This window comes from Hibiscus syriacus, unplaced genomic scaffold (genome assembly GCF_006381635.1).
Source record: "Hibiscus syriacus cultivar Baekdansim isolate YM2019G1 unplaced genomic scaffold, ASM638163v2 tig00110403_pilon, whole genome shotgun sequence".
NCBI lineage: Eukaryota > Viridiplantae > Streptophyta > Magnoliopsida > Malvales > Malvaceae > Hibiscus > Hibiscus syriacus.
In genome coordinates, this window is record NW_024062723.1 from 167,102 (window position 1) to 187,721 (window position 20,620).

General features: G+C 36.2%; 1 protein-coding gene across 1 annotated transcript; it reads right to left on the reverse strand.

Annotated features, from left to right (window-relative positions):
- Positions 1-290: 290 nt before the first annotated feature.
- Positions 291-1,831, reverse strand: LOC120123884 (receptor kinase-like protein Xa21). The gene is made up of 3 exons (XM_039142685.1): positions 1,588-1,831; positions 764-1,324; positions 291-664 (listed from the first exon to the last, which is right to left on the reverse strand). The coding sequence occupies exons 1-3, from the start codon at positions 1,829-1,831 to the stop codon at positions 291-293; spliced, it is 1,179 nt and encodes a 392-aa protein (XP_038998616.1).
- Between the last annotated feature and the right edge of the window lie 18,789 nt (positions 1,832-20,620).

The following is a 20,620-nucleotide window of genomic DNA, read 5'->3' on the forward strand; positions in this document are numbered from 1 at the left end:
CTTTCAAACAATAAAACATGTTCTTTTTTTGGTAAAATTTGTTTTTAACACACTATTGATGGATAGTCAAAAACTGCAATTTTCTAACAGCCTCCTCCATGACAAGATCTTGGATTGTCATAAAAGTATTGTTCGAGCTTATACATGGTCTACACGTGGGTACAACTTAAGATGTCTTGTACAGGTTAGAACATATACTACTACTTGTAAGTACCTTAGATTAATAATAAAAAACAGAAAGATGCCTTGTACAGACACAAGACATGCATCAATCCGGTACAAAAAAGAACTCATGTCAACCTTTGTCGAACCCGTTTGGTGTTCTTTAAAAACTTAGTTTTGATCTTCTCTAGCTTCGTAACAATCTCTTTCGTGTTAAGCCTCTCATCTGGTGATTCTGCTGAACATTCTAAGGCAACTTGCAAGATTGATAAGGTACAATTGTTGGCTGCTGAGTGTTCCCTACCATTAGTGCTAAGTAAATTCATGTCTACTACTTGATTTAGCAGAGTAGATGATATCGACTCTTTTACCCAACTCTTCAAGCTTCTTTCTCCGGTAAACATTTCATCGGTGGGCTTTTTTCTCGTGACAGTTTCCATTAAAAGAATACCGAAACTATACACGTCTCCTTTTGTCGAAACAATTCCATCTATTCCATAGTCTGTATGAATTTATAAGAACATCATCATAATTGAATGATCTAACAAATGCAATAAAATGTCTAAATTGTTATATGCATCATAAAGGGAAATAATGTAACCTGGTGCCATATACCCAACCGTTGCCATCGTAATGGTTTGAATCATCGAGTCCTCGTTGCATAAGAGTTTTGCAATTCCGAAATCACTCAAATGTGCAACCATATCTTCATCTAACAGAATATTGCAGGGTTTCAAATCGCAGTGAACAAATGGTGTTTCATTACCATGATGGAGATACTCCAGAGCAGATGCAACATCTATCATTATGTTTAACCTTTGTAGGATATCCAAAAAATGGTTGTTGGAATACAACCATTTATCAAGACTCCCATTAGGCATGAACTCAAGCACTAAGGCTTTGAAATCGAGATCATTAGAGCAGCTACTAATTATTTTGATTAAATTTCGGTGACGAGTATTGCGGAGAACTTCGCATTCGACGTCGAAGCTCTTAAAAGCTCCTTCTAACTCTAACTTGAAGACTTTTACTGCAAATGTAATCCCATATGAGAGAGTCCCGTGGTATACAGAACCATAACTTCCATTACCAAGTAATTTGCTTCGACTGAATCCATCAGTAGCTCGATGAAGCTCGTGGTATGAAATTCGTTTCCAGGTTCCTAAAGTTACAAGTCTTTACGAGTCGGCAATTTGTCTTTTCTCTTCATACTTCACAAGATAATGATAATTAGAGCCACCACCAACAGTGTAGAAGCAATTGGCAATGCTACATATAGTATGAGCTTAGTTCTTGCCTTGGAATTCCTAAGGGGTTTAGTTTTGCAGCTCCGAACATGAAGTCGAGGTGCACCACACAATCCTTCGTTCCCCTTAAACGATTCGGTCGAATAATTTCCAAATGATCCTCCCTCGGGAATTTTACCTTCAAGACCATTGAAAGAGACATTGAAATATTTGAGATAACGGGGTTTCTCCAGGGACTTGGGAATCTCTCCAGACAGATTATTTCTTGACAAGTCCAAGAACTCCAAATTCAACAGCTCGCCAAATGACTCGGGAATCAGACCGGTGATTCGATTATTCGATAAGGAAAAATGAGTGAGATCCTTGAGATTTACAACTCCAGTTGGGATAGCACTGTCGAACCGATTGTTCGACAGATCCATAATAATCAAAACCTTCCACTTTCCAATGTCAATTGGCAGTGGACCACTTAGAGAGTTAAATTTATTTTAATTTTATTAAAATTAGGACAAATTTGATAGAATATGTAAGTAAAAATAATCAAATGTGTAATTATATCAAGGTTTTTAACTACCACGTCAGCTTCTTCGTTAAATGTCAACGACAAGTGACTTAATTGAATACATTTAAATAGTCAAATGACCTAATTGACCAAATTTTAAAAATGATGGTCAAAATGAAAAGAGACAATAGTTAGATAGTCACAATATAATTTACCCTTATAAGTTATAGGGTAAACTACACGGCTGACCACTCAACTATGGTCAAAAATCATTTTGACCACCGATGTTTCAATTCAATCAATCAGACTACCTAACTATTTAAATGTTTCAATTAAGCCACTCTTCGTTAACATTTAACGAAGGAGGTGACATGTCAGTTAAAAATTTTTGGTATAATTACACAATTGGTCCTTATTATTTATATATTCTTTATATTTGGTCCTAATTTTAATAAATTTAACCTCGAATCAGGAGGTTTCATGTCATTATTCGATTGAAAGACTAAAATAAATTCAAATAAATTTAGTCATTCAATCGAATAATGACATGACAACTCCTATTCGAGGGTTAAATTTATTTTGATTTATTGAAATTAGGACCAACTTAAAAGAATTTATAAATATTAGAGACCAATTGTGTAATTATAACAAAAGTTTTTAACTGTCACGTCACCTCCAACGTTAAATGTTAACGGAGAGTGGCTTGGTTGAAACATTTAAATAGTTGGGTGGGTGGTCTGATTGATCGAATCGAAACATCGGTGGTCAAAATGATTTTTGATCATAATTGAGTGTTCACCCATGTAGTTTACCCTTCATTTTATTATTCTGAAGCGCCCGATGCACATCGGCATTTTGAATCTCTCGAGATTTAAATTTGTTTTTTTTTTTGCTCGGCAAGATGAATTTTATTAATAAAACAAACCTTAATTAAGAGTCTCGTTAAAAACCTTCCTAAACTTAGTTGGAGAAAAAGAGTACTCTTAACAAGGTGCAAAGTACAAGACCACTGACACTTGCAAAACGAAAACATCAAAGCGGGCACTGGCCCCTCCACAACAAACCAATCGCTAAATTCACAACATATCCGAACAAAGATCAAGACTAATCAGAGGCAATTATCGAATCATTACGAACAAAATGATTTGCCCAAAAACTCATCAGCAACTTCTTCATCTGGACGGCCATCTGCATCTCTAGAGTTTATATAATATTTGAGTTTGACAGATCTTCATGAAGACCATCAAGCAGAAATGCTCAAAGCTCCTGGGTGACATGATAATTCAAACCACTAAAATGTGGTGCAAAACGCGCAAGCTTTGTTTTAAAAGGCCAAGGGGCAACTGGTGTTCGCTCAGGTGCCCACAGAATTGACAGCAACTCACCAAATACTAGAGCAAGCTCACCCTTATACCGAAAACAACCCCTCCCTAACAAGAGAAAAATACAGACTCCACAATAAACCGTCACAGAACCATCTTTAGAGAGAATAGCTCTAATAACCTCCATACCAATCAAAAAACACCCGAACCAAGTATGCAAAGAGCACTGCTAAGATAAATTCCTTGCTATCAAATCACCAGCTTGCCATGAACATAACTTTTCCCGTCGATCCCATCATTGCCAAGTAATCTTCCATATTATTGGTAGTCCTAGGTGAGAACACAAACTTAATCTCGCTAATCATCAGTGCAATAACATCAATTTCCTGAAAAATTACTCCCCACCTCCATGGACAAGTAGAGGCATTTTGAATCCAAGCCAGCACTACTTTAGAATCAGATTCGACAATCAGGACAGCCTTACAACACCAGCAAGATTCAATGAACACTGAAATTTGTTCAGATACTCCACCAGGTGCATAAACATTCATAACAGAAAATATCGAAACGTCTGTAGCATGCTTCCCTTCTATCAAAATAAATCTGTCTGAAATTACGCTGTCAAGATACTGAAATCTAGTCTTATCCTATACAGACAAAATACCCCCAGATTTACCCATTGCTTTCGAGAATCTAAATTCAAAGTGTTCATCGCACCAGAATCTACTTATTTCTATATCCGCAAAATCCTCCTTTTTAGTTTCTTGTAACAGCGCCATTACAATTCTATGAATCCGAATAATATTCCTAAGAACTGAATTTTTCACTTTAGACCCATACCTCTTGTATTCCAAGACAAAATCCGCATCTGGGCTCCTCCCCTCTGATTACAACTAGAATTCGATGGATTGGGACTCTTCTTCAATGTCGTCCGCAGCTAAAAATTCCCTAATTAAAACCTCCTCTGAACCTATAAACTGAATACCCAGCTCTCTGCCAATCTGTATCGTTTTCTTCGCTTCCAGCCTTTGTCTCTGCCATCGTTCTTGAAGATCCGAATCAGACAGGGACCTTCCTTCAAGTTCAGTCAACTCTTCCTCTCTTTGAACCTTCTTATGGTTTTTCTTCACACGACAATTTCTTTTTTTTCTCTGGGTAACACCGTATTTTTCTTGTATTTTTTTGAAGGGAACTGTATTTCTTGTTATTCCCCTCCTTGATTCTAACGTTCTGCTTATGTTTGGGCATAAAAACATCGTCACTCGACTTTGTAAGCATACAGAGCCCCTGTTCCCGTGCTTCCCCCTCTCGCCCCAAACTGGGCTTGCTTCCCTTCGGTTCTACCAAGCTCCCGTCCAATTGGTTCACTATACCATTGGATCCTTTTTTAGGTAAGTTGTTTGTAAGGCCCATAAAATCCGTGTCTTCCACCGCCTTTGATCCTAAGCTCCCTTCCCATAGAGACAAATCCTTTAAAATATCATTTATTCCATCATTTGCATCCACCACCTTAATTAGTATCCTACTGTCGTTTTGTGCCACTTCCCCCTCGTGTTCCTCCATCACTGATAATTGCTTTTGAATTTCCCCAGAACCAACAGCATTAACCCTCTGACCCAATATTGCGTCCTCCCCTATGTTTCTCTCTTCCTCATCCACGTCCGACAAAAAGTCTCCTTTTGATATGTTTCTAATACAGACTAAGTGGCTATCATCTTCCTCTTGTCGCCTCACCGAAATCTTCTACTCCGATGAATCCGAACTCCTTCCTATCGACGAACTCGATTCAACAGTAGCTAAATTAGCTTTTGCTTCTTGCTTACGACTGCTTGATTCGCTTCTATTAGTGGACTGTTCCACAATTCTAACTTTAAAAACATCCCTACCTGCTTCTAAATCAACCACTTTATCTATCAAATCCTTTCTACTAGTTGCTATTAAGATAATCATCTCCTCACATCCCAATTCCTGAAGAGCGTTTTCTCCTAACGCTAAAAATTCTCCCCATTGCTCAGCAATCCTTTTGAATGTGATATGATTCCAGCAATGTAATGGCACGCCGATTAATTTTATCCAGGTTACTCTTTCAGACGCTCTGTAAGATTCTGTCCACATATGAACTTCCAGAAAAACTTCCCGTAAGAGCGACCAGTTATGCTCCTTCATGAACCTATACAACTCATCATCAACAATTTCTATTAGGAAATCCCTCCCTCCCAGAAACTTGGTCTTAGCATCTCCCAAGCCTCCTGCACGTAATCTGTCCTCCACCTGAATCGAAGAACAGACCGTCGCCATACTTCCTACCAGACATTTCTGCAGCTTTCGAACGACATCCTCATCAATGACCCCCTGTATAATTCTGCTCCTCCTACTTACGTGAGTCTCAGAACCTTCCTTAGCACTGCTTTTATCTTTAGGTACCCTTGTGGCTATGTTGGAGTTTGAAGGGCTATTCAGATTCACACTTAGATTCTTTGATCTATGCCGTGCTTCCTTCACTGAAAGACGATATCCGAATAACCAAAATCCATTTAGTCTTTGCATTGCTCTCACTGAATCATCTTTGTTTGAGAATCTAACAAAGCCAAATCGCTTACCCATTCTGTCATACTTCCTTGCTATGTAATAACTGACCACATCTCCATGCCTACTAAATAATTGTCTCAATCCACTCCAATGATACCTAGGAGGTATGTTTTGAACAAACAGGGTTTGAATACCGACATTCCACATTGATGTTAGATCCATTTAACGGTATTTGAAAGTACGAAGAGTCTCAACTACTCCATTTTGTTGAGGTTAAAGCAGTTATCAAAATCGTGGTTTATAAAACATCAGTTTATCGGTAAACCAAATACACTTTATAGAAGTAGATTTAATTTTTAAAGAGTAAATATACTTTTTCGAGATTTAAATTTGTATTTGTAATAAAACTGAAAATAGAGTAATTACTCATCGGAGTATTGCTACGTTGTGAGTCACCTTTACTAATATGGAGTGTTGATTAAGGTAAATCAAATTTGATTTAATTTGAAAAGTTACTATTTTTAAGTAATGAGAATTTTAATTTGATTGTTTAATTTTTTAATTTTATCAATTAGTTTAGATAATTTCTTGAAAGTTGTTGATTCCTCAAAATCAAGGAAGTTTTTGAGGGAACACTTTCATCGATTAAAACTTCTGAAAATCCATATCGTACAATCAACCATAATTCTTTAATATAAACTCTGGCAGACTCATAATTTATCAAGGGAAAATCTACGATCATACACTCATATTCATTTGTCCTACTAGCATATGAATAATTATCATAACTCTAGATCTGTTATTAACATTAAAAGTGAGTACATAAGATCGTCATGCTTGAGTGGAGAAATAGTTTAAACTCTCTCTTTCTTCCCTCGAGTCGAAGAAGATTATAAAAATTTATGTCGAAAAAGTAGATACTGTTCTGATGAATATTAAGTGGAGGTTTTTTAGTAGGAATTATTAAGGAATAGCTAGTACCATTGGTGTTGTATTTGCACTGCTGGGTAAAAGACGATTGTGGTATGGTTGATTGGTTGGTTATTGTTTGGTTTGTTGATAGATTCATGACTTCAAGCCTGGTGACATTTGGAAAGACCTTGTTATGGATTCCATAGTATTGTTTGTGTTAGCGTAATCTTCTTCGAGAATTACTTTGGTAGCCCACTCTGGAGTGTGTGGAAATGTTTTTATGTCTCGGTATGAGTTTGCTGGTGTCGAGTTTTGTTCTGTCGATTGGTTTTGTTTTGTTGGTTTTTACTTTTGAGCGTTTTGATGGGTGTAATGTTATGGTTTTTTAGATGGCCAAGAGTTTGAATTTGTAGGGGATGGGTTACCTGTGCATCTGGGTTCTGTTTTTGGTTCGATGCGTTTGTTTTGTTCTCTTATGTAGTACTCTTTTCCTCCAATTAGATTAGGGAGGTTTTTAATGAGGCTCATAAGTTGAACTTGTTGTGGAAGACGGCTATCGGATAGAGCAAAAATCGCAACTGATAATTTGAGAAAATAAAAATGAAGATAAAAGAGACACAAAATTTACGTGGAAAACCACTAAAATATTTAGGGTAAAAACCACGGGCAACGGTAGAAGAATTTCACTATGAGAAAATAGGAATTACAACCTCTTTCGATCTACCAAGGAGAAAACAATGATAATTCTCTCTAGATAAAAAGGAGAAAACAACTCTCAAGAAACTCTCTAAAATCTCTCTAGTATTGGAAGAAAGCTAGAATGCTTTGGGATGATTTTGAAGCTAAATGAGCTAGGGTATTTATAGTTAAAACATAAGGACTAATTTATAAATACCCTAAAGTTTAGTGACTAAATTGAATTATCCCATTTAATATTTAAACAAAAATTTCCATCCCCCCTTTTTGACTAAAATATGCCGGTGGATTATTTTAATTCACCTTTCGGTGGATTTGCTTATTTTTCAACAATCTCCCACTTGAAGATTTGATTGGAACAATCATATCTTCACACCATTCTTTCTACCTTGTACCATCATGTTGCTTACGTCTCTAACAGGCCACAAGAGGATCGACACCAAGTAAATTTATCAGTGTTGATCGCCTTCGTCATGAAATCTGCTATGTTGTCTTTGGTATGGATCTTCTGCATATCTACTGTCCCTTCTTCCACCTTTTCACGAATGAAATGGTACTGAACTCGTATGTGCTTTGTCCTTGAATGAAATGATGGATTCCTTGCTAGATGCAAGGCGCTTTGACTGTCACAAAATAGAGAGACATACTCTTGATTATGCCCAAGCTCCTCCAATAACATCTTCAACCAAATTGCTTCTTTACTGGCTTGTGTAGCTGCTACATATTCTGCTTCTGTTGTGGATGTAGCCACAACTGACTGCAATTTTGAAACCCAGCTTACAGCTCCACCAGTAATTTTGAACACATATCCTGTTGTAGATTTGCTTTTATCCAAATCCCCTGCATAGTCAGAATCTACATACCCATTGATTAGTAAGTTTGATCCTCCGTAACATAATGCAACATTTGAGGTCCCTTTGATGTATCTCAGGATCCTCTTTACTGTATTCCAATGCTCTTTGCATGGATTCGCCATGTACCGACTAACCACTCCCACTGCTTGTGCAATGTCTGGTCTTGTGCATATCATAGCGAACATTAAACTTCCCACTGCTGATGCATACAATACTCGAGACATCTCCATCCTCTCTTCTTCACTGCTAGGACTCATACTGGAGGATAATTTGAAGTTAATAGGAAGAGGGGTAGAAATTTGCTTACAATCTTGCATGCTGAATCGTGACAAGATCTTCTTCAAGTAATTCTTTTGTGAAAGCCAAATCTTCCTATTACTTCTGTCTCGGTGAATTTGCATCCCTAGAATCTTGTTTGCTGATCCCAAGTCCTTCATTTCAAATTCCCTAGCCAGTTGTGCCTTTAATTCTTCAATATGATCTTTGTTGGGTCCTGCAACCAACATGTCATCCACATACAACAACAATATAACAAAATTGTTATCACCAGACCTCTTGAAATAAGCACAAGGGTCTGCATTAAGTCTGTTGTATCCAAGGCACATAATGAAGGAATCAAATCTCTTATACCAATACCTCGGCGCCTACTTTAGACCGTACAGAGATTTGTTCAACCTGCAAACCAAGTTCTTCTTTTCTTTTTCTTCAAAACCTTCAGGCTGGAGCATATAAATCTCTTCTTCAAGATTTTCATGAAGAAAAGCTGTTTTAATATCTAGCTGCTCTAGATGTAAGTTCAATGTAGCACACATTGCCAAGAGTACTCGAACTGTTGTTAGTCGAACCACAGGAGAAAAAATTTCATTGAAATCAATACCTTCTTTTTGAGCATATCCTTTGACCACCAGTCTTGCACGGTACCTCTCCACTTGATCGTCAACATTTCGCTTGATTTTGAAGACCCATTTGTTACCAATTGGCTTTCTTCCTTGTGGTAGTGGCACAAGGTCCCATGTATTATTTTTATGAAGGGCTTCGATTTCTTCTTGCATCGACATCATCCGTAATGAAGCATCTGAGCTGTTTATTGCCTCCTGGTATGTTGATGGCTCACCGTCCTCTGTTAAAAGGTAGTATGCAATATTACCTTCTATAACATAATCTGAGTGCCAATTGGGACGTCTTCTCACACGATCTGATTGACGAGTTATTGGAGCTTTAGAACTCTCTAGTTCTTGTTCATCATGAGCTGGTTGTGCTTCAGAAGAATCTCCTTGTTCAAACTCCTTTTCCACATGTATATGAGTAGTCTCTAACTTTTCAGCGCTAGCATCGTCTTCTTTTCTTTGTAGCTTATCTTCTACATAGATAACATCCCTGCTAATGATCACTTTGCGGGTAGTGGGATCCCACAAGCGATACCCCTTTACTCCATCAGCATACCCCAAGAATTTGCATTTCCTGGATTTTGGATCAAACTTCGAAATTTCTTGAGAGTTGTACATCACGTACACAATACTTCCAAATACATGGAGGTTTGAATAATCAGTTGGTTTACCAGTCCACATCTCCATTGGTGTCTTCAGCTCTATTGCAGTTGATGGAGCTCGATTCACCAAATAACAGGCGGTATTGACTGCTTCTGCCCAGAATGATTTTTCTAGGACTGCATCCCTCAACATTGCTCGTGTTCTTGTTCTGTTCATCCACTCTGCCACTCCATTTTGTTGAGGAGTGTTCGCCACCGTGAACTGTCTTTTGATGCCTTCTCTCTTGCAAAAGTCATCAAATTCTTCGCTTGTGTATTCTCCTCCATTATTTGTTCTGAAACACTTGATCTTATTTCCAGAATCAAGTTCCACCCGCGCTTTGAAGTTTTTGAAAGTTGCAAACACATCTGACTTCTTCTTAATAGGGTACACCCAACATCTCCTGGAGTAGTCATCAATAAATGAGACAAAGTATTTTGCTCCGCCTAGGGATGTGATCGGGGCTTGCCATACGTCAGAGTAAACCAATTCTAGAACACTTTTGCCTCTAGAATTTGATGTGTTGAATTTCAACCGGTGTTGCTTACTTGTTATACAATGCTCACACAAAGGAAGTGATACATTTGTTAAGCTGGGAAGTAGCTTTTGCTCCACAAGGACTTTCATTCCTTGTTCTGACATGTGTCCAAGTTTCTTATGCCATAGCATTGCAGAATCTGAACTACATGAGGCAACAGAGGCTTCTGCTTCTAGCAAAGTCTCTCCCTTCAGCATGTACAAGTTTGCAGCTATCTTTTCGCCTTTCAGCACCACAAGCGCTCCACGAAACACCTTCATGATTCATTTATGTGTTTCAATCTTGCTTGCATTATTATCCAACAATCCGTAGGATAATAAATTTTTCTTCAGGCCTTTCACGTGCCGCACATCTCGAACAACTTTAATTGTTCCATCATACATCTTCAATTTGATGGTTCCCACGCCAACGATATCTAAGGCATGATCATTGCAACTATAGACAGATCCTTCTGAGACAGGTTCATAATGATGGAACTATTCTCTTCTTGAGGTCATGTGATATGTTGCTCCTGAATCAATGAGCCATATATCTGCAAATCTTTTTCTGCCTTCCACGGTAGTTGACGCTTCACAGCATAGAGCATCTCCATCATCTGAAGTGTTTACGGTATTGCCTTGTGGATTGGAGTTTTTATTGAGACTCCAACAATCCTTCTTCAAGTGACCCTTCTTTCCACAGTGGTAACACTTTAAATTCTTTTTGCTTCTGGACTTCAATCTACCATGTTTGTGACTGCTGCTTTGGCCACGTTCTGTTGATCTCCCTCTCGTCGTTGTCAACACTTCTGCTTGTTGCAGATTTACTTATCTGTCTTCCTTGTTCTTGCGCCGATTTTCTTCTTGTAGAACAGCAGCTGCAACGTCATCGAAGACTAGACTGGTGACATTACTATTTGTCAAGTTGATCATACGAATCCGGTAGACTTTGAAGTAGAAGTTCAGCACGTTCTTGTTCTCCTATTTTACAGCTTAAGGATGTAAGCTGAGAAAATAAGGTGTTCAGTGTATTTAAGTGCTCTGTCACTGAAGTAGATTCTGGCATACGGAGAGTGTACAATTTCCTTTTAAGGAAAATTTTATTGTGCAACGATGTAGCCTCGTACAATTTGGTGAGATGATCCCATATCTCCTTAGCTGTATTCTTCTCCTCGATGCTTGACAATACTTCATCTGCTAATGCTAGATGAAAGTTTGCCATAGCATTTCCGTCCATCTCGTTCCATTTGTTATCATCTGCGAAATCCACCGGCCTTTCATTGATAGCCGCTAAACACCCGTCTTTCCTCAGGATGACCTTCATCTTCAATTTCCACAGTGAGAAATTTCTCCCATTGAATTTTTCAATATCAAATTTCGTTGTCATAGCTTCTATTACGGATAGCTCCCACTATTTCACTATCGTGAATAGTTCTCTGGAACCTTCAAAGAATGGGTAATACCTTCTTACTTTCTTATGTTGGAGGATCCACCTTTTGGTGGCAACCACAAAGATAATAAGCAGATATTACACACTCTAATCTAGCTCTGATACCAATTGTTGCGGAAGACGGTTATCGGATAGAGCAAAATCGCAACTAATAATTTGAGAAAATAAAAATGAAGATCAAAGAGACACAAAATTTACGTGGAAAACTCCTAAAATATTTAGGGTAAAAACCACAGGTAACGGTAGAAGAATTTCACTATGAGAAAATAGGAATTACAACCTCTCTCGATCTACCAAGGAGAAAACAATGATAATTCTCTCTAGATAAAAAGGAGAAAAAAACTCTCAAGAAACTCTCTAAAATTTCTCTAGTATTGGAAGAAAGCTAGAATGCTTTGGGATGATTTTGAAGCTAAATGAGCTAGGGTATTTATAGTTAAAACATAAGGACTAATTTATAAATACCCTAAAGTTTAGTGACTAAATTGAATTATCCCATTTAATATTTAAACAAAAATTTCCATCCCCTTTTTGACTAAAATATGCCGGTGGATTATTTTAATTCACCTTTCGGTGGATTTGCTTATTTTTCAACAGAACTTCGACTCTTTGATCTCTCCCTACTCTTAGGTTTAGCTGACTCATTGTCTCTAGCTCATCATTATTCATAGAACCACTGACTATGATTTTTTGTCAAAATCAGAAGACTCGCCTACAATCGAGATAATTCATAATTTACCATTAACGTACTGTTTTTAGAACAGAGCGTATGAGAATATCTCTGGATGAGAACTGTTAGAATTGGGTCAGATTTTTTTGTTAACCCGATCTGACTCGAAAACTATGTATCTCCCATCTAAATCTGATCCGACTCGAAAACTATGTATCTATCATCTGAATTCGATTCGACTCGACTCGAAAATTATATATTCTCACGAAAAATATATATCTTCTCCCCGATTCCGACCGACCCAAATTTTTAGAGTATAAATCTAATACGATCCGATATAAAATAAGACTTAAATTAAAATAATAATAGTTTTTTAAATAAATTATATTATTATCCTAAGTCGGGTCAAGTCAAATTTTTTTTCACCCTCCATCCGACTTGAATCGGATTTTTTTTTTAAAATCTGATCTTATCATATCAAATCGGATAAAAAGTTCATCGATTTTAGATTAAATTACCATCCTACTCTTGAGACATTGGGTTAGGTACATTTGAACTGAAAAAGCCACCAATACTATATTTGCAGTAACTTTTTCCATTGACATGGGAGCCTGGTTAGACTTTCTTCAAAAGCAGTAATAGGCATAAAATGGGGATTAATGGAGATCATCATAATGGAGACATTGGGTTAATTTTTATTTGCAGCTCATATATGCTATCTTTTGAGGCATTTCTGGATTCAATGTATCGTATACACATGCAAGGCATATTATTGAAAGCACTGTCGGTTGCCTGTGTAGGACATCTTCAGATACACCATGATCAATGCTAAAGTTTACTGAAAACTACCCAAGTTTTTTATGATGATGATGATGGTAAACATTAATTTTTTTGAATTGTTGTTGAATGTTAGATGATGAAAAGTTTAGAATTCTAGTATTGTTGAAAATCTGCCATTAAAGCTAGTCAACTTAATACTATTAAAATTAAGGGTAAACTACTCGAATGACTACTCAATTATGGGTGGTATCGATATGACCACCATACTTTCAATTTTGACAATAAGACAATATCATTAAATATTTAAGTGGTTTCAATGTAGCTACTTACCCACTTGTCATTACAAAACAAATAGCGTAACTGATATGATTATCATTGACTAACGGCGAGTCAGGGGTCCACATCAGATGTACCATTTATTTTGTAATGGTAAGTTGCTACATTGGAACCACTTAAATAATTATATAATCATATTGTCAAAATTAAAAGTATGAAGGTCATATATACACTAACCCTATAATTAAATAATCATTTTAGTAGTTTACTCTAAATTAATGCTACAGAATGAGAATCAAAGCGATAAAGGGAGATGATCAAGAATTTTATTTTACTTTATATAAAAGTTATAGTTTTATTAAAAATAGAAAATATCCAGAATTACAAAGAAGATTTATCAGTATGTAAACTAAATTATAATTAGGATATTTTGCTATAATCATTAACACAAAAACTAGCAACCTAGATCACATAATTATCATATCGACAAACGAACCACAAAAGGGAATGAAACTACTGAAAGATCATCGACAAATCGCAAATCAGAGACAAGCAACGTGAGAAAACTATCCACGAGCGCAAAACACGTATCCAAATCAATCTGAGGGTCTAAAGTAGGAAAAATCAACATCATAACAAATAAGTGTCATCTTGATAAGTCGTGGCAATGTCAAATCTAACCTTGAGAAAAAAGATAAATGAAAACAACTGCCAAATAACCAAAATACCAAAAGATAGAGAAAAAAATTACACAAAGGTAGAGATAAACTTATCATAAAGACAGAGATAAACGTGACATAAAGACAGAGTTAAACATGTCACAAAGACAAAATTATTCTTATTAAAAAACTATAAAAAAAAAGATAACCGATAGTCGACAATCAATATCAAAACTGGTGTCGTCGTCGATTAAACAAAATTAAGGAAGAAAATTTTGATTTGATCTATAGAAATTGACACAAGTTGTAATGAAAAATAAAGAGGAAAAGAGAGGGGGAGGGAGGGAGTGAGCGGCAGGGTTTCTCCTTCTAATCAAAATTGATATTAAGCTGGAACTATTTCTTATTCATAGCAAACCACATTGAATACATATATTAATAAATTAAGCCCCCAAGCCCAAACTACAAGCAAAAACCCCAATAAAATCAAATAGAAAGGCATACAATCTGTACTGTAAAAATGCAAGCATAGAATCATGACCATGCCTGTTTGATATAATATAGGGGAATGACAATGGATGCTTAATGCCATTTTAACGGTGACCGCCTCCGGGACTGGGGGTAGACTGCAATATTCTATCAATTTTGGCTAGATGAATGGCAAACAGCCTTTCGTTATTAGCCATTGCCTGCCCTTTATCATCAACACCGGCAAAATCGCCCTCGAATGAAGGAGCTTGTTCCTTGTCAAAGTTCAAAAGCTTTCTAGCTTCAAAACATGCTGGATGGAAGATCAAAACGACGATAACGAAAAGCAAAACAGTGCTTGAACGAGCCATTTTAGTGAAGGAGTATTCAGCTCCCTGCCTGTTGTTGAAGGGCTTGTTGTGTGACAAATTAGTTGGATTCTAAGGTATATATAGGAATGCAGGGATTCTAACTCAGCATGAACCAAAAGGATATTTTGGCAATTTCATGCATGGATTCTTGTCCGATATTCATGGAAATTGGGTTAGGTACAAATTAACTATACCGTCCGTAAGCCAGTTTGAATGTGTTTTAAGTAACTTCATGCAATGTCCATACACTTATCACCACAAATAATTGGTCGATCGCTAACAGATGACTTCCCCTATGACCACTCTCTTCAACACTATATAAACCAACCATTTAAGGGTCAAACACCATTTCCTTCTACTTTTTTCCTGCTGCTTGATCTACAGTGCTACAGAAGATATTGAGCATCGGAAGTTGTCTGTATAGGCAGGCCCGTCCACCGATAAGTGTAACATGTAATGCTATGGATCTAAAATTTAGGGACCTACACTTTGAAAAAAATTACTAACCTATAAAAAATTAATTTTCTTTTGCAAGATTTAACAAAAAAATTTCTAAGTTTCTCGCTTATTATCTCAAGAATTCAATTGTAATATATTATTTCTAAAAAATCACCAAATTTATGATGTTTGACGGAAAAACAAATTCTTATTTATGTACCCTGTTAAATTTTGATACTTTATAATTTCGATTTATTATAAAATATTAGGTAAACTATGTCTTTATAGTATATAAACTATCAGTTTTGATTCGTTTTAATGTCTAAACTTTCAAAATTTTCAAAATCATACCTAACGTTTAGTTTTAATTTCATTTTAGTATCCCGCCTTTAAAAACTTAATGTTTAGTTATCATTTTTTTTATTAATATGATGTAAATACAAGGTAGTATCTATTCAAACATAACTCTCAATCATTTGATATTGAACACTCTCACACCCTAACATTATTGGTACTCGAACCCAAAACATTAAAGAATAACAACAATTTTTTTAACACCGAGGTGACTTGGTTCGTGCAATTGTTATCATTGAATAAAGCAAAGATCCATGCACATTTTCAAGTCAATCAGATTAGGCTTTGAGATTCTAAATAAGATACGAGGAAAATGATGCTTTGATCCGGTGGCTATAAGTCTTGAGAAAGTGAGAACTCTTTTGGTTCAATATATTCATGAAGTAGACAGACATCAACTGTTGTTCCTAAAGTGATCGGTACTGTGCTGTGCTGACCACAGAGGGATCGAGCATTACATAAGTCCACTTCTCTACCTAATTCCGTCAGTTTCATTCGCATTACTATAAAATCTTTTCTCTATATACATCGGAATCATTCTTCTCCTCAGCTTGCTGAAGTAGGATTACATGCATGAACTTTTGGTTGGCTAAAGTATTTATAAGACATTGCACTAAAAAGAGACGTGAGGGTGACTTTTAACCGGCTAACATGATATGATGATACGAGTTTAAAAAAATTTCAAGGTAAAGTATACAAATGGTGCATCGACTATATGATAATATTTTATTGAATCTCATGATTATTAAAAGTTATAAAATGATCTCTCGACTATAGGGAGTTGCTTTATTGAGTCCCTCGACTATTAATAGTTACAAAATGATCACTTGACTATTCATTATGTTCCAAACTCGTCCTTTTTTGTTATAAATTTAATGATTGTCTGAGTTGGGCATTAACATGTTGACTAAGATATGATAGGTATTTTGAGATTAGAAGATCATATTTTATCATATATTAGTCATCAGGTTAACGTACAACTCAAATTGCCGTCAAAATTTTAACAAAAAAGAACAAGTTTGGAACATAATTAATAGTCAGGTGACCATTTTATAACTTTAATAGTCGAGGGACTCAACAAACCAACTTCCTATAGTTGGGAAATATTTTATTATTTTTAATAGTCGAGAAACTCAATAAAATATTATCCTATAGTCAGGAGACCATTTATGATATTTATGCTAAGAAACTTTATTATATAATTGACTTACATCAAATCAATATATTACTACACATAATTATAAGTCATATACCATCACTTTCATGATCACAACTCAATTTTTTTTATTGAAAAAAAAGGTTGACCAAATACATAATCTCATCAATTAATAAGAAGCAAATTGATTAATAGCTCTCCATGCTAGGAATCTGTCCTTTACAGAATAGTTTATGCTACTTGACTTTTATTCTTTAATTTAAAATACCCTAGCCAATAATAATTAGTCAAAACCTTAGCCTGCAGATTTATTGATTAAAATTATGCCAAATATACGTGACTTGAAAGCATGAACAATATAATGTTAATAACCTAAATGGGTAAATCACATCGTTGCTGAATTTTATTCTCTATCTTATTTTTACTCATTATACTTTTAATTTTTTTAATTTACTCATTAAACTTTTGAATTGTTTCTGTTTTGATCACTATAGATTATTTTATTTTTATTATTATTTTTGTATGATGTGGTATTTTTTATTTATTTAATATAAAATAATTTAAAATATGAAATAAAAATAAAAGATGGTTGGATGTCACCGCCGGCTGCCATCAACCTCCATAGATAGTGGTCGTTCGGTCTTAAATTTCATTGGTTGCTTTGCCTTGACACATTGAGTCCGAATCTGACCTCTATTTTGTCAGAACTTGCTCCGAAATCCACGAATTGGAGATTGAAAGTGAGGCAGCCGAAATGTTTCAGTATAGATTCACGGGTTTTAGGATATTTTTCGGTGAAACAACCACCAGATTCGGACTCAGGGTGTCGGAGTGAACCGAACCGTGAAATTTGGGACCGAACGACCGCCATCTACGACGGTCGACCATGGCGTCCGACCACCTTCTATTTTTATTTTATAATTTAAATTATTTTTATATTAAATAATAAAAAAATGCCACATCATATAAAAATAATAAAAAAAATAATTCAGAGTGATCAAAATATAAGTAATTCAAAAGTTCAGTAAATAAATTAGAAAAGTTAAAAGTATAAGGAGTGAAATAGAAGAGAGAAAAAAGTTATGAATGATGTATTTTACCACCTTAATAAACAAATAGGTACTGTAATCTCTTTCAAATCAAAGAAATGGTGTTTTGCCTTGATAGACAGCTTGGAATTGCAAGCTAAAAGGTAGATGCCAGAAGCCCAGAAAAAAGTTAAATGAACTTCATCTGTTCGTTGTTTGTAGTCGCAGATTCATTCATGGACATGTAAAGTTACTAAACACCAAGTCAAATTCCATGATAGTTGACTTAGCCAATACGTAGCCAGCTGAACCCTTGCACATATATATATATGTATAAACCTCAATCCACCATTAGTCTTGACTTTTAAGCAAAGCCTCTAAAATGACTCGTTTAATCACGGTTTTGATCATCTTTCTTTTCTGTTTTATCTTCCAAGCACCATCATTGGCTGAAGCTAGAAAGCTTATGGACTTACAACAAGCCGAAGCCATTTTATTCAACAGCAATGTTGTTTCAAGTGTTGATTATCAGCAGAGGCTTTTTGCTCTTCATCTTGCCAAAATTGATCGAATTTTACAGTCCGTCCCAAGTCCCGGAGCAGGCCACTAGACACATTTTTATTTCGTAACCAAATTCTCCTCTTGGTGGAACAAATAATGAATAACTGTGCTGAGATTCAGCAAAAGCGTTATGCAGTTTACTTTTTAGTCAGTCCTTTTCTGCTCCAGATTTCATATTGTTCCATTGATTTGGAATATTCCAGGTTCGAAACTTGTTCAAGTGATCTTTACTGTTTGATATGGAAAACATGTCTTGTTATTCTTGAAAAATGTTGTACTGTAAAATGCTTATAACAAGTTGGTCCATGATACTGCAGAAACATCATGTTTTTGGCTTATAGAATTCAAGAAAGTGAAAGCAATTATCAAGAAATTTGTTTCTTATTCATAGTAAACTACATTGTATACTTATATTAATGAAATTAATCCCCCAACCCCAAATTACAAATAGAAAGACATACAATCTGTACGGTAAAAATGCAAGCATATAATTATAACATATGTTACTCGAACTAAGGTGCCAGTGTCCCACACGGCTATGTATCTGACACAAGCACGACTGAATTTTTCTAAATGTTCTTATTGACCAAGTGTGAGACGTGTGTGTGAGTGAGATATGAGTAGTACTTCATGAAAAATAAATGTGTGATAAAAAGTTACATATAGATATAGTAGGGGGACAATGGGAGAATTATGCCATTTCATTAGTGACCGCCTCCAGGACTTGGGTGAGACTGTAATATTCTATCGATTTCGGCTAGATGAAAAGCGAATAGCCTTTCATTACTACCCATTGCATGCCCTTTATCATCATCATCACTATCTGGAAGCATTTTTTTAGGCTCCTTGGAAAGCTTGATTCCTGCAAAATTGACCTTAAATGAAGGTGCTTGTACCATCTCAATGTTTAACAGCTTTCTAGCTTCAAAACATGTTGGATGGAAGATCAAAGCGACAATAAGGATAAGAAAAACAAGGCTAAAACGAGCCATTTTAGTATATATTATCTCTGCTAGTTACTGGGGAAGTGAGGCCTTGTATGACAAATTGCTTGTATTCTGCGGTATATATATATAAAATCGAAGGATATTTTGGTAATTTCCTGCATGGATTCTTGTGTGAGATTAATGGAAATTGGGTTAGGTACAAATTAACTATGCCGCTGGCCAGTTTGCATGTGTTTTAAGTAACTTTATGCAATGGCCATACACTTATCACCACAAATAACTGGTGTCCTTACAGAATACTTGATGCAGGGGGATCCGAGACAGATGATGCTGAGCTGTTAGATTGCACGTTGATGGCGCTGAGATACCATGAGTTGGCAGATCAGCGCAAAGGCGGGAATTGATTGTGACATGTTCCTTATTGGGGTCGTTTTGAGTATGTTTCAGTCTTTTGGCCATAACTTTGGCTACAGGTGTCAGAATCGCGCATAAGACCCCAATCCGGAAAGCTCTTTTCGACGCGCACGCTCTCCACATGAGCTACGCTCCATGTGGCCTTTTTTTCAACCTCAAATTCTGCCGTTTTCCCCTCCGAATCACTAGATTTAGTTATTTTTTACTATTTATGGTAATATTTCGATTGTTAATTAGGAAGTCAATTTAAATCCGATTTAGACCGGATTTTTGGGAGATTGCTTATTTTATTTCGAATTTCAATTTAGAGTGATTTTCGGGATTTTGCTATTTTTGGCAAAATTCGAATAAATACGATTTTTGCTATTTTTGGCAAAATTCGAATAAAGACGATTTTTTTGCTATAACAGTCCGGCTTGTGGACTGCTTTTGAGATAGTTATTGATTTTATAATATTTTATTAAACCCTAGAGACTTTTTTCTCTGGTTTTTGGGCGAATTTTCTCTTGTGAATCGTCTGTCGGAGCTAGCCTACAGGATAATCACTATTCTGTCTGGCGTCAGTTGGTGTCAGAGCTTCAACATCTTCTTGGGAAATTTCACCAGTTTCAATGGCTGGAGGTCGTGGTCGTGGTCGTCGTGAGCAGGTTCCGAATGAGGAAGCCCAACGCCGTGATCGCAGCGTTCAGGATGTGATGATTACGGATTTGCAGAGGCAAGTCGCAGAATTAACCCAGCGCCTGGCGGCGCAGGATTTAGAGGATCGTGAGGCCTCTGAT

Excerpts from the sequence above, each read along its gene's own strand:
- LOC120123884 (XM_039142685.1), bottom strand. The coding sequence starts at position 1,831 with ATGGATCTGTCGAACAATCGGTTCGACAGTGCTATCCCAACTGGAGTT. Across the intron at positions 1,325-1,587 it reads CTCTTTCAATGGTCTTGAAG|GAACCTGGAAACGAATTTCA; the intron begins GTAAAATTCCCG and ends TTGTAACTTTAG. Across the intron at positions 665-763 it reads GGTTGGGTATATGGCACCAG|ACTATGGAATAGATGGAATT; the intron begins GTTACATTATTT and ends AAATTCATACAG.